General features: G+C 36.7%; 2 protein-coding genes across 3 annotated transcripts in view; both read left to right on the top strand.

Moving 5' to 3' along the window:
• LOC145680809 (uncharacterized) overlaps positions 1-15,002 on the top strand; it is a 708,231-nt gene that overhangs the window by 181,899 nt on the left and 511,330 nt on the right. The window lies entirely within an intron of this gene.
• The window catches only part of LOC145680811 (uncharacterized), a 107,191-nt gene that overhangs the window by 68,736 nt on the left and 23,453 nt on the right, over positions 1-15,002 (top strand). For both annotated transcript variants that reach the window (XM_081751885.1, XM_081751884.1), the window contains exon 7: positions 3,117-3,239. In XM_081751885.1, coding sequence (XP_081608011.1) covers positions 3,117-3,239 — 123 coding nt within the window. The remainder of the gene's footprint in view (positions 1-3,116; positions 3,240-15,002) is intronic.

The following is a 15,002-nucleotide window of genomic DNA, read 5'->3' as shown; positions in this document are numbered from 1 at the left end:
ATTTCCCTTTAAGACAGTTTTCCGTTTAATAAAGAATCCGTTGAAGGCAGGTTTTACTGTATAATAATTTTCTTTAAGCAACAGTAACAACTTGTGAACTTTATCAGAACGTTTCGGTTGCGAGCAGAGCAAGCAAGAAAATTATTGAACAAATTTATTTTTTTTATTTTTTTTATTTATTTATTTATTTTATTATTATTATTATTATTATTATTATTATTATTATTATTATTATTATTATTATTATTATTATTATTATTTTGCCAAACGACAGCAATATTGATTTAATAGGGCTCTAATATTTTTTCGGGGCGACTTGACGTTTATTCATTTCAAACACTTTTCCATTCTTCTTGCTCGTACGGCGCCCCTTGCCATCAGCGCCTGGGGCGACCGATCTGCTCGCACTCCCCCTAGCTACGACACTGAAAACAAGTAACATATTCCACAATAGTATTACAGTATAATGGAGCAAGTAGCAGTGTCACAGTCTATCAAGTGAATTTGGGTTTTCTCACGATGTACACAACGTTAAAATTTGAAGGTATAACAGCTCAATAATGAAAGTCTTTGCCATCGTTTGTCCCCAATAATTCTCTATATTTTTCTCTGCTCATCACTCACTACAAAAAAAAAATCGTTTCTAGAGTTGCAAAAGACAGACATATAAATCGTGAATACACACACACACTTTGATGCACGCGAGCACGTTGTGGACGAAAGTCCTGCCAGTGTTTGGTTGTTCTTTCTGAATAAATCATTTTTGGGTTACTGAACTGAACCTGAAGGTAATAGAGTCTAGAAAACTGATGATTGGTCCATGACAAGAGATAAACTTCTTCCATTTATTTCCATCCTGTATGCTCGACGAGAAAGTGGATGAAAAATGTTTGACGTGGTTTGTTTTTGGGAAGAGAAATGGGGATTAAAATTTGCCAAGTACGTCATGTCGAGAACAGCTTCTGTAACACAATGCAGTTCCTTTGGTTTGGCTTCAAAGAGACCCGATCTAATAACTTCGAAAGTGATCGCTATTCTCTTTGTTTCTTGCGTACGAAACCTATTCATAGATAAATGTCTCGGGTGTTAGAAACCCAGAGATAATCTTTCACTCAAGAGCAATTATTTTCCAGCAAATTTAAATGTCCTAAATAGCCGAAGTCACCTTTAGTGTCGATCGTCGTGTTTAATTAGAGTATTAAACTAAGCCATAATAACCCCGTTCATCCTACAGCTACGTTTTAATCTGTTTCGCAACGAGACGTTCATCATTTTATCGCCACCAGTATACGTATGATGCACGTTTACATATCAGTCTCCAAAGTACCGCCGCAATCTGTTTCTATTTACAGTAGCTGACCTTCATGATTGAATGTCCACTAAACACCAGTATTCAGTCGCACTCAATCCTACCACCACAACTCACTGGTTGGTCTCTGCCCTTTCCATCCCACAGTCTTTGGGCATTTTCTACGTACTCACGTTCCTCTACGTCTGTTCCCTGGATCCATAGAATGGCACATTACACGAAACCCCTCTATATTTTGCAACCCTTCAGCACTAACTACATTGACTCTTTTTTCCAGTCATGTATATTATACACAATGAAAGCTTTACCAGGTAATCTCATTGTTGCGGTTTCATTCGCTATTTACGTTTGGAACAGCTCTCCGTTGCATACAGAATACATTGAATTGTCTGTTCTTATGTGGTGACGGGGCAAATAGCCGTCAGTTTCACCGTCCCACATTACGACGACATTAAATTTTCTCTTCGCTAATTTCGTTCTCTATGGTCCAAAGCATTTAAAGTTTGGTAATCTCAATTTATTTACATGCTCAACCAGACGTTGTATGTGTACGACGGAATTGTGTGACAACATATATACATTTACCTGTAAGTAAACACAACTTGGACGGCTAATAACTTGTAAAGATCTGTAGATGTTTTAGACTGTGCTCGAATGTTTACAAAGCTTGTCAACCTTTGTCAATATATCAAATTTGGTCAAGAAGGAACCGGTTTTATCGATTTTGATTTATTGAAAGTTTTTCATTTCACTAAGTTCAAACCTAAATTTCATTGTCAATAATCGAATAATCAATTATCGGTATACAATAATAATCAATGTGCGTACCGAGCTAAATATGACTACTATCATACCAAATTTTGTTAAGTTCAAATTAGTATCGTCGATAGTATAATACATATGACAACCTTTCACTAAGTTAAACTACAAATTTGTTAATAAATAACTCAGGAATCAATTCCCTGCACACGCCGAAATATTTCATATGTTTGGGAAGCTCGTGAAGTTCTATCAGCATCTCAATTTTGGTCAAGATTGTATGAGTTCTACTGATTGTATGCGATATACGATTGTATATATATTGTCCTAATTGATTTCCTTTCAGAAAAGAAAATAAATGATGGACGAAAACGGAACAATGAAAAGCGATAACTCATTTAATAATTTCTCTGAAAGTCTATCTAAGACAGGTTTAGGAGCACAAGTATATCGGTAGTAATTTCTTAGGAACACGTAATGGGAATTATAAGGATATACCGTTAGTCCATCATTCCGTTACGCAACACGATATCTCTTGAACAAAAACGAATTTTTGAATTGTGCTTTCTTATTTCTTCAATAGAATAGCAATTATCTCGACCAGGTTCGTTCAAGGAGTCAATCCATTAAAGTCTTCACGAGTAACGATGACATTACCGGTGGATATCCATACTGCGTTTAAAATCTATAACATTCCTTAGATTTTACGCAACCTGTACAGTAGCAAAGAGGTATTGGTTGTCTGAAATAACAGGATATTGGATCGCGTGATCCAATACTGTATAAGGTAAAGCCTCCTTTGAATTCGACTAGTTAGCAATATACATTAAGCAATACACTGGCTTAATGGTAGAGTTCTAACTTTTTCTTTGTAAGAATCATAGTCGATTACTATCCTGCGAAATATTAATAAGAGACTTTTCTGATTGCTTACAGAATATAAGAATGAAACAAGAAACTAACAGTATTTTATTTTGTTTGGAACTTAAGTTAGTAGAAATCTTGTAGAAACTTGATGCTTCATGTACTTACTTTCTTTTCTTTTCAGGGAAGAGACAGTGTAATGCAGACGAATTTAGGTGCAATTCTGGTCAATGCATTTACAATCTCGATGTTTGTAACGGGAAAAATGATTGCTGGGATGGAAGCGACGAGATTCTTGAGAAATGTGGTAAAAATTATATTTTCTTTATTAGATTCTACGTAAATTAGTGTTAATACCGTAGAAATGGCAGTAATATATATATATATATATATATATATATATATATATATATATATATATATATATATATATATATATATATATATAATCCATCGATACACTTGCTAATTCGCTCATCAACAGATCTTCAGAACTACTTTGCCTTGAGATCTTGAGGAAATGTTTCCCTTAAATTAGTGGAAATCATTAAGCCACCTAGGCTGTAGATAAGACAAGATTTTGCAAAATACATATTCTAAGGGAGGAGGGTACAATGATCTTTTTATGTTCGCCAGACGCTCAAACTTACTAGACATAGTTCCTTTCAAATTATATTATGCATATTCTCCTTACACCTTAAGCTGCAAATACCGGTGAAGTTTTGGGAATTGCACATTCTAAGGGAGAAAGGAAGCTTTAAGACATTTTCCCGTTCTTTAGAACTCGGAGAATATTAGACGTAGAATTTTGATATTTTATATAAACATTCCTCTTTCACCCTAGCCTGGGGATGAAACGGGTATTTGTGAAATACGTGTCCTAAGGAAATTGAGAAACTTTATTTCATTTATTATTTTTTGCCGTTTACAGGGTCTCCGATACTGTTAGACGCAGACTCTTGAAATTTTGTACAAATATTTTCCTTTCACAGCGAGCTGCAAATAAGGTGAGGTCTTGAGAATTATATATCCTAAAGGGGCCATGTGAGAAGGCTTAAACACTTTTTCTTTCACCACATCTCCGAAATTATAAGGGGTACAACCTTCGAGTTTTGTATACATTTTCTCCTTGCACACTAGTCTGTAAATAAGACTAGAATTTGGGAATTGTGTAATTTAATGGTAGTTGGAGGCCTAGGGTAATTTTTGCCGTTCATGAACTAACTAACTAACTAACTCTATGGCCTATGGAACCCGGAGGTTCAATGCCGCGTTCACAAAAGCTCTCCACTGACTTCTATCCTTAGCTAACTGCATCCAGTTTCTACTTTGTATTCCAATCTCTGCGAAATCCATCTTAATATTGTCCTCCCATCTGCGCCTAGGTCTTCCTCATGGTCGTTTTCCGATTGGTCTTCCAGTCAAGACTTTGATAGCGTTTCTACTTTCTTTCATTCTAGCTACATGACCCGATCACCTAAGCCTCCTAGACTTGACGACCCTAACAATGTTGGGTAGACCATATAAATTATGTAGTTCCTCGTTATGAAGTTTTCGCCATTCCCCATTCCCGTTCCTCTTGGGTCCGAATATTCGTCTCAGGATCTTGTTCTCAAATACTTTCAGTCTATGTTCTTCCTTCAGAGTAAGTGACCATGCTTCGCAGCCATACAGAACAACAGGCATAATTATCGTTTTGTATATCTTAAGCTTCAAATTCCTCGACAGAATTCGCGACGACAAGAGATTTTGAACGAATAGTAACACGAATTCCCTGCTTTTAGTCGACATTTAATTTCTTCGTGAATATGATTTTCCTGTGTTAATATTGATCCCACATATTTGAAACTATCCACTTTATCAAAAGTATTATTTAATATTTTAACGCATCCATAATTTGCTGTATTCCGGTCCCGACGCACTTCCATGTATTTAGTTTTATCTGCATTTACTTCTAAACCCATGTCCCTGCATGCGTTTAATAAGATCTCTGCATTTCTTTCTATTGTTCTCCTATCATCCCCTATTACATTTACATCATCAGCATATGTCATAACCTGGTGAATACAGTTGAACTCTATGCCGTGGTTGCTATCTTTGATTTTCCTTATGGCGTATTCCAGAACAAAGTTAAATAATAATGGCGACAACGCATCTCCTTGTTTCAGGCCATTTTCGACGTGAAAGCTCGTGGACAAAAATTTTCCTACCCGGACTTTACTTTGGGATTCATTTAAACATATCTTAATTAATCTAATTAGCTTTCTCGGTATTCCAAGTTCTGTAAGAACGTTGTATAATGTTTCTCTCCTAAGCGAGTCGTACGCCTTTCTAAAATCAATAAATAGTTCTTGTACCGGGGTATTGTATTCCCACTTTTTTCTAGTATTTGGTCGATAGTTGATCGATTTCGTGTAAATCCGCACTGATAACCTCCAATAATTTCATCTGCGTATGGGGTCAGTCTTGCTAACAGAATATTTGAAAGGATTTTATAGAATGTTGACAGAAGAGAAATGCCTCGATAATTATTACAGTCAGTTTTGTCGCCTTTCTTGTGAATTGGAACAATGATTGATTCTTTCCACTCTTGTGGCAATTCTTTCTTGTTCCAGATAAGGATAATGAGTTTGTGTATCTTGTTCCACAATTTTTCGCCTCCAGCTAAAATTAACTCAGCCGGAATTTCATCTACACCCGGAGATTTGTATTTCTTTAATTTTTTTATAGCGGTTTCTACTTCTATTCGGTTTGGTTCTGGAATATACGGTTCTGCGGCGTGTATCACCTTTTCTCCACGCACACTAGTTTTTGGTTGCGTGTTAAGCAAATCGTCAAAGAAATCTTTCCATCTATTTAAGATGCTATCCGTGTCAGTTGGAACTGTACCGTCAGATTTCTTTACTATATGAGCACGAAGTTGATAGCCTTTCTTAAATTCGTTGATTCCCTTATACATGTCCCGGATGTTTTTTATTTTTACTATTATCTTAAAGTTCTCTAATTTTAGCTTTCAGAAAATCGCGTTTCTTTGTTCTAAAAGTTTTGGAAGTTTCCCGCCTGATATCTGCGATATTTGCCGTTCATGAGATATCTAAAACTATTAGACGCACGACGTTGAAAATTTGTACATATATTCCTGTTTTACCTTGGGCTCTGCATAAGGCAGGAGTTTGCAAAACAAGAGGAATAGGAAGGAGGATACTTGAATTTTTTGTTTACCAGATCTTCGAAATTATTCGACGCAGGACCCTCAAGTTTTGTATAAATATTCTTGCATGCTAGACTAAAGTTTTGGAATTGTATATCCTAAAACATGAGTGGGCTTAAATAGATTTTTCATATTCGCCGATTTCCGAAACTAATCGTATAATCTTTAAATTTTGTATAAATGTTTATCTAACACCCTAGACTAGAAAGAGGGAAAAGTTTTGAGAACTTCATATCTTAGAGGGATGGGAGGCTTAAATGACTTTTGTTATTCACCACATCCTTGAAACTCTTAGGCGTAGCACCTTGAAATTTTGTATAAATATTATCCTTGCACTCTTGCATTCTAGGCTGTAAGTTAGACTACAGATATGGGAAATTACATGTCCTTTGAGTGATGGGGCTTAAACAGTTTTTATTTGTGTGTTTCTGTTATTCACTTGAATTCAGTATCGAAGATAAAGGATAGTTTAACGCAAGGTGAAGAAGATTTGAGAAATATTTTCCGTGGTAACAATAGCAGTACACGCAAACATACGTATTTAATATATTTGAAACTAGCTGAATATAGATACACTGATAACCAACCAATAAACTCAACCTGAGATTTAGCATGAAATACTTGGTGGTACTGAAGTTTTCTATTAAATTCCTTATTGGGTTGAAGTTTACCATCAAATATTTATCGTAACTGAAGGATTGCCTTGGCATGAACACTTTATGTGGTAACCAGCCAAAATTTACTTTGTAATTACGTGGATCTATCTGTTAAAGTATGTCGTAGAAAGAACTTTACGATTTTCTAGATTAGCGATTGATTCCATGAGGGACATACATGCACAGCAGTAGAGAGTAAATGGAAAATATGAGTTACGACATAGTAGCCATATTAGAGGTATCTGAGAGTTGTTTGGTACTTGTTGATTGATTAATCGTCTATTTTAGCGTTCTCTTCATTGAGTATTCCATTGTCGATTGAAGAATGGGTTGGTATTACTCATACAATTTCTATTTAGGCCGGATGCTAATTGATAATAGAGTAGAGCAGCCAATCTTTATCAGAAGAGACGAAGAGAGTTTCTCATTTGCCACACATTAAAAGCAGTTAAGGAAGAATATAGATATCTCACTTGTAAAGGTGCAAGATGAACGAAATCGTGGGAAGAACAGTAATTTGTTACCTAGATAAGAAGCTCCCTACATTACCTGCGGGTTTGCATTCAAAGAACAGGTTCAATTCTTTACTTTATCCCTCTGTTACGAACGGGAATTATAGACCTACTATTTCCAATTTCAGTGTGTAATTCCCATAGTTTGGAAGTTTGCTGTAGTGGCACAATGTGAAACGGAAACTCCCTTCTTGGTTTACTCAAGTAAAGAATATGAAGCCAGAATAAATTAACTACATTTTCTTGATATGAGAACTTAGCCTTTACAAAAACTGAGACAATTTGACACGAACTGCTGACATTGGGATACACATTCACGTGACCGTTGGGTCAGTTTTTGTACTTTGTTACGGTATAAGGTTCAATGTGAAATACTCATAGTTCAAATGATTTCATGCTTAAACTCAGAAATCGTCAAGAGTACAGTTAGTTCACTCTGGTTTCAGACAAGCCAAACATTGAGAGATGATCCAAAGCCTTTTTGGTACATGACTACTCAATTCTTATTCACGTAAAACAGCCAAACAAGTAATAACAATTACACTCAATTATAGTATTATTATTTTAACTGTCTGAAGCCAGAGTTATCTAACTACATTTTCGCCGGTTCCTGGCTTTAATCATAAAATCTCTTGAGTTACGTGTATTTGAAACCGAACTTTACTCCACAATAAACTCAGTGGTGTATACTGGCTACCACCATGGCATGGGCTACCACTGACCATGTATATTATTATTGTCATTATTGTTATTATTATTATTATTAATCAAAATATGCATAACAATGAACAAAAAGTGGTTGGTGTGTTTTGTTTGAACACTTGTTTTGAGACCATTAATGTTTTCCACCGTAAATGAAATTCCATCATACATCTACGCAGTTAACTACTCGTGGATTGCATTCGTAAAATGTTAATTTTTAATAATGTCACTTCATTCAAGAGTATCCTCAGTTACTGACGTTGGTTGTTATTCCGTACCAGTCTTCGCAAAAATTCTGGGTATAGCAACGTAACGCAAAAATGCAAACAGTTATTATAATTGTTATGTCCATTATCGCTACCTAGATCGCAAATTTTGAGTCGTGTTAACACAAACGGTTACGAAATGTGCCTAGTTATCCCATACAATATTTTTCGTTCATAAATTTGCATCACAAAATATGTAGGTCTATAATGATTTTGCTATTTGTTCTTAAACCCATTAGTGCATTCATGTTAGCCTTACAAAAACGATCTATAACCAATTTACTTTGTAACAATAATAAAAATTGATAATTTTCTTCGTAGCATTTCATTTTCCCGCTAAATATTAGTTACAATGCTCACCAGGGTAATAGAAGTTATTCTCTAATCTACAATACTGTCTGCGGGCCTCATTTCGTAATGTTTGGCACAAAATCAACGGATTCAACTCAATGCAAATAACGCAATAAGTAACTATAACTACAATAACAAGAATCGCAAAGTAAAACACAAATTTTGCATTGCGTTGAAGCAAAGCGCTACGGAATTCTCAGATACATCCAAAATGCTGCTATATTATTGTTCTTAACCCTTAGTCGGTAATATCCGTCTCCCAGGCGGATGTACGATATTCTTTTCTTCAGAGTTGGTACCCATATTCGAGGTATGATTTGATACTTCACCTATGCTTCACTTGTAGGTTGACTGTGCTTTTTTCAGCAGGTGGTCGCGTGTCTAGCTCATTGTTGCAAACTTCGAAGTGTATAAAGTTATTCAACCCCGTCTCGCAAGCGGATATTACTGTAAAGGAAATATATTTTTTCCGTCTAAGGGACGGCTATTACTTTATACTGACTGTACAATATGAATGTATATATTTGTTACTTCACTAAAGTACAATAACAATGTTAAAAACAATATTCATACTAGTGGACTGTAAGGCTTGATTCGTACACCACATGAATGCAACCAAATATAAATTCACTGTATTTAATGATTACAACTTCTATTTGCACACAAAACATATACACGAGAATAAACATGTTCACAAGGTCTTTAGTTGTAAATGATTGTGATTGCGATGGCTTATTGTTTATGTTATGTTATAGGATTTTCGACCATGATATATGGTCCACCAAAACTTCATGTTCTTGCTGCCTCCACACTCCCACACTTCACAAAACAATAGAAAGGCGTTAAGCCACTTGAACACTGTTGCCAGCTAAAGGCACACACACTGTTAAACACACAAATAATCCCAAACATACTCCCCCCTGTTGGTCAGCTAAGGTCTGACCAAATAAAACAAAATGATACATATAAAAAACGAAACAAACACAAAACTTGAAGAACTGTACTTATTTTTAGATTACTCAAATCTCAATTCTAATCCTTGTTATATGGTAATGCAACTAGTTTGTTGATGGAACGTTTATATGTTCCAGTTGTAGTACGAACCGTCACTACACGAACTAAGAAATCCTTTCCTGGGAACACTTTTTCAATGATGCCCAATTTCCACTGCAATGCAGGAATGTTGTCTTCAATCAGCAAAACTACATCTCCGACCTTGAGATTGTGTTGCGGTGAAGTTGTCTTAGAGCATTGTTGAAGACCATGTAAATAATCTCGGGACCATCTCTTCCAAATGTGTTGTTTTAGTTGTTGTATCTTCTGCCAACGAGATAAGCGGTTGTATGGTAGATCGGTGAGGTTAGGCTCTGGTAAAGCTGTAAGTGCTTCTCCAATTAAGAAATGTCCAGGTGTGAGAACACTGATGTCGTTAGGCTCACTTGATAGCACTGTAAGTGGTCGAGAGTTGAGACAGGCCTCAATCTGTGTGAGTAATGTTACAAACTCTTCATATGTTAACACTGCACCTTTTGTAATACGAATTAGATGGTATTTCATTGATTTTATACCGGCTTCCCATAGTCCTCCAAAATGCGGCGAATTTGGTGGTATGAAGTGCCACTGAATTCCTTCGGTCGATGTAAAATCATGAATTTGAGAACTAAAAGGATCTGATGAAAACAGCTGATACAATTCTTTCAATTCGTTGTTGGCTCCAACGAAATTTGTGCCATTGTCACTGTATAGATTGAGACATCTTCCTCGTCTGGCTATGAATCTGCGTAAAGCTGCTATGAATGACTGCGCACTAAGATCTGTTACCAATTCCAGATGTATTGCCTTGGTGGATAAACAAACAAATAACGCAACATATGCCTTACGTACAGATCTATTTCTAACTGCTCCTGATTTTATGTAAAACGCTCCAGCGTAGTCCACGCCTACGTTTAGGAATGGTCTGGCTTGCTGCACACGAGCTGCTGGCAACTGTCCCATAAGTTGTTTTGAACCACTGGCTTTTAACTTGAAACACGTGAAGCAATGATGGATCACTTGTTTTACTACCTGTTTGCACCTGATGATCCAATATTTCTGCGTAGTGATAATATTAATAATTGGGGTCCAGCATGAAGTAATCTTAAGTGTTCTGCTTCAACTATAAGTTCTGTTAAGTGTTGATTTGAAGGCAGAACTATTTGATGTTTGGCGTCAAACGGAAGTTGACTATTCTCCAATCTTCCTCCAACTCGGATCATGCCTTCACTATCTAAAAATGGATGTAAATTGTTCAGTTTACTTCTTGGTGGAACAATGTTTCCATCACGAAGATGCTGTAATTCGCTGTGAAATCCAATTTCTTGTGTCCATTTGATGCAAACATGGAGCGCTGTATGGAGTTCTTGTACTGAAAGACCTTCTGTTAGTTTGTTTTGCTTGTGTCTGATGTTATGAACAAAACGTCTACAATATGCTATTGTCCTAACTAACCTTGACAATTTTGAGAATCTTGTTATGGTTTCATTGCACCAATTGTCTAAAGTGACTGTCAATGTTATGGTTCCCTTACTCTCTGGAACTTGATCTGGTTGCAGTGAATCCTTACTTGTGACTGACCAATTAGATTCTAAACTAGAAAGCCATTGTGGACCGTGCCACCATAATGAATTGTCCTTTATGGAAACTGCATCTATTCCTCTTGAAATCAAATCTCCAGGGTTGTCTGAAGAAGTTACATGTTTCCAACAGCTAACGTCAGTTAAGTCTTGAATTTGAGCTACTCTGTTGGCCACGAAAGGTTTCCATTTGTTGCACGGAGAAGCTAGCCATGCCAACACGATTTGGGAGTCGGTCCATAAATGGACGCTACTTATGTTCAATTTTAAAATTGGTAAAATCTTGTGAACTAACTTTGCCAAAACAACTGCTGCGCATAACTCCAGACGTGGGAGAGTGATTTTCTTGACTGGGGCCACACGTGATTTAGCACATAATAAATTAACTGATATTTTTCCTTGTTGATTGATCGATCGCATATAAATGCAAGCTCCATATGCTCTTTGAGAAGCATCTGAAAAACCATGGATCTGAATCTCCTCTATGTTTCCTTCAACAAGTACATATCTGTCAATTTTAATCTGATTGATTAATGGAAGTTGCTTGTACAATTGAGTCCATTTCTTTGTTAATTCCATTGGTATACTGTCGTCCCATTGAACCTTTTGCCGCCACAATTCTTGCAAAAATATTTTGTATGAAATGACAACTGGTGAAATTATTCCTAATGGATCGAATATAGTGGCAATGATGGAAGCAATCTGGCGTTTAGTAATGCACTCTTGAACCTTCCTTGTTGACGTCTTGCTTTCAACGAGAAATATATCCTTGTCTGGATGCCATGACAATCCTAATGCCTTGACGCCTTGGCCTTCGTGGAACTGGATTGGACGCTGCACTTCTCGAAGCTCTGGCGAGATGGATTCCAATAATCTTGGATCATTCGAACTCCATTTTCTAAGTGTAAAACCTCCCTTTCCCAGTAACTCTATCAATTGCTTCTGGACCTCTAGAGCTTGCTGTATGCTGCTCATGCCACTACAAACATCGTCAATATAGAAATCTCGACGTAATATTTCTGCTGCTACAGGGTAATTATGCTCTTCTTCGTCTGCTAATTGCTGTAGGCATCTTGTGGCCACAAATGAAGCACATACCGTACCATACGTTAGTGTTTTCAACTCAAAAACTTGAATCGGTTCATTTCTAGATCTTCTCCATAATATACGTTGTAATGGCGTGTCTTCTGGATGAACATTGATCATGCGATACATCTTAGCGATATCTGCAGTGAATACCACCGAATGAGTTCTAAAGCGCAAAATGATAGAAAATAAATCTTGCTGTATTGTAGGACCAACTAAGAGAATGTCGTTGAGGCTTTTTCCGCTGTCAGATTTTGCTGAAGCATCAAACACTACACGGAGCTTCGTTGTAGAGCTTGTGGGCTTAAAAACTGCATGATGTGGCAAATAGTATGCAACGCTGACGTCCTCCTTTTTACGCTCATCTATCCTTACCATGTGACCAAGGTCTTCATATTCTTGCATGAATTCCGTATATTTAGCTTCAAAGTCCGGGTGTTGATCGAATCTTCTCTCCAATTGCTTTAATCTAACCAATGCCTGCTGATAAGAATCGCCTAAAACTGTACGGTCTTCAAGCAAAGGCAATCGTACAATGAAACGCCCTGTATGATCTCTCGTTGTATTCTGAACGAAATGTCGCTCACATGCAAGCTCTTCGCTTGATCTAGGTGTAACAGTAATTTCTTCTAGTTCCCAGAATTTTTGAAGTTGATGCTGTAGATCTATGTTCGTCTTCACAAAACATGTTGTTAATGGAATATGGGGGTCACGTTCTTGAGGAATGCGTCCTGCCACGATCCATCCCAATTCTGTCTCCTGAAGCACTGGAAAATCACCTGGCCGTGTTTTGTGCCCTGACTTCATAATTATGTAGAATACTTCCGCACCTAAAAGAATATCTATGTCTCCAGGCGTATTAAAAGTGGGATCTGCTAGAACAGTGTCCTTGGGAATGTTCCAATCGTCATAATTAATTCTTTCTTCCGGTAGTTTACTTGTAATGTGAGGGAGAACTGAACAACTTATATTCAATGAAAATGTGTTAACACATGAATGGACACTAATATCTACAGAGTACTTTGTATTAGATATCGCTTGATTTATACCTTGAATTGGAGTATACTGTCTATACCGTTTGATGTTCAATTGTTGCACCAAATTCTCTGTTACAAAATTGGTCTGACTAGCACTGTCTAGAAGCGCGCGACAAGGAACCAAATTTCCCTTATTATCCCTTACTTTTACTATTGCAGTAGATAACAACACTCTTGCGTTGGGCCTAGCCTTTAATGCACAATATGACACTTGCCCTAAATTTTCACTGGAATCTGAGTTGTTACTACGCTCTTGCACCGCAGCACTGCTTACACATGGAAACCGCACTGATTTGTCCTTTGTTACGTCTACATGCAATAATGTATTGTGCTTTTTGGAACACTTTTTACAACCTCTCGATTTACAATTCTTCAAAAAATGATTACTTTTCAAACAATTCATGCATAATTTATTTTTACGAATGCACTCTAATTTTTGGCTGTGTGCCGCATTCACAAAAGACGAACAAGAATATAAGGGATGCTGGCTATTACAAAATTCGCATGCATTTGAAAATGTTGATAAATAAGTCTTTGATGACTGAATACTTTTTGCTTGTTTGTTTTGAACGCTACTACCCTGCTTCACACCATCAATACTAGTTCTCATGTTTTCAAGCACCTGACAACGTTTCTCGAGAAACGAAAAGAATTCTGATAAAGCAGGAAAATTAGAATTCGTATTTTGAAGCTCCCATGACTTTCTAGTAGTTGCGTCTAATTTTGATACAAAGTGTTGGGTCAAAATTACGTCTGTGAGGTTTACGTTTGGCTCAAGTGCTTGTAGCGCATTTATATTGCTAGTAGCTGTATTTATAAAAGCGCGAAGTTCACTTACATTTTCTTTGTACACTGGCTTGATTTGTAGTATTTCGTGAATGTAAGAAGAAGCAATTAGCTTTTTATTTGAATACCTGTCAACGAGTAATTGCCATGCTACTGAATAATTTGTTTCGGTAATTGGTAAATTTTCAATTAGGTTTAACGCTTCGCCCTTAAGAGAAGTTCGGAGGTACTGAAACTTCTGCACTGTGGAAATGTCTTTATTCTCGTGAATAAGAGATGTAAAGGTGTCCTTATATGATAACCAATGTTTACAGTTTCCGTCAAATGCAGGCAACTGTATGACCGGTAATTTAACTTGTGCGCTACTGCTAGTGCTATTATTAACAGCTGATTCTTTATTTCCATGTTTTAAAACAAGTGCTTGCATTTGAGCCTCTAAAGAAAAATACACATTTTCAATTTCTGCACGAGCGTTTACTGCTTCCGCTTCGGGTTCGATTTGATCAATTTCAATAGTGTCTTGCACCTCCTGCAACTTTGACCAGACGTTATTTAGATGTTTTAAGCGTGCACGTATTTCTTCTATATTGCCTTCATTTGGATCAAAGGCCTGAACAAAAGTGTTTATTCTTGTTAACTGGCCTCTGTATGCAGATCTTTGCCTTAAAAGACGCTGGTGTGATTCACTCATGATTAAATGCTACGCAGAAATATGAAGAATAAAAAAACTACTGACCTGAAGATGATGTTTTTGTTTTCTTTTACCTATGAAATATACTCCAGAAGCGTGGTCCTGGTACAACAGCTGTCCGCCTACACAGAAAACGTGCTGATTGTCCAACGTACGTGAT

This window comes from Thermobia domestica, chromosome 3 (genome assembly GCF_964235325.1).
Source record: "Thermobia domestica chromosome 3, izTheDome1.hap1.1, whole genome shotgun sequence".
Lineage (NCBI taxonomy): Eukaryota > Metazoa > Arthropoda > Insecta > Zygentoma > Lepismatidae > Thermobia > Thermobia domestica.
Note: the sequence above shows the minus strand (reverse complement) of the source record. Positions and strands in the feature narration are given on the sequence as shown.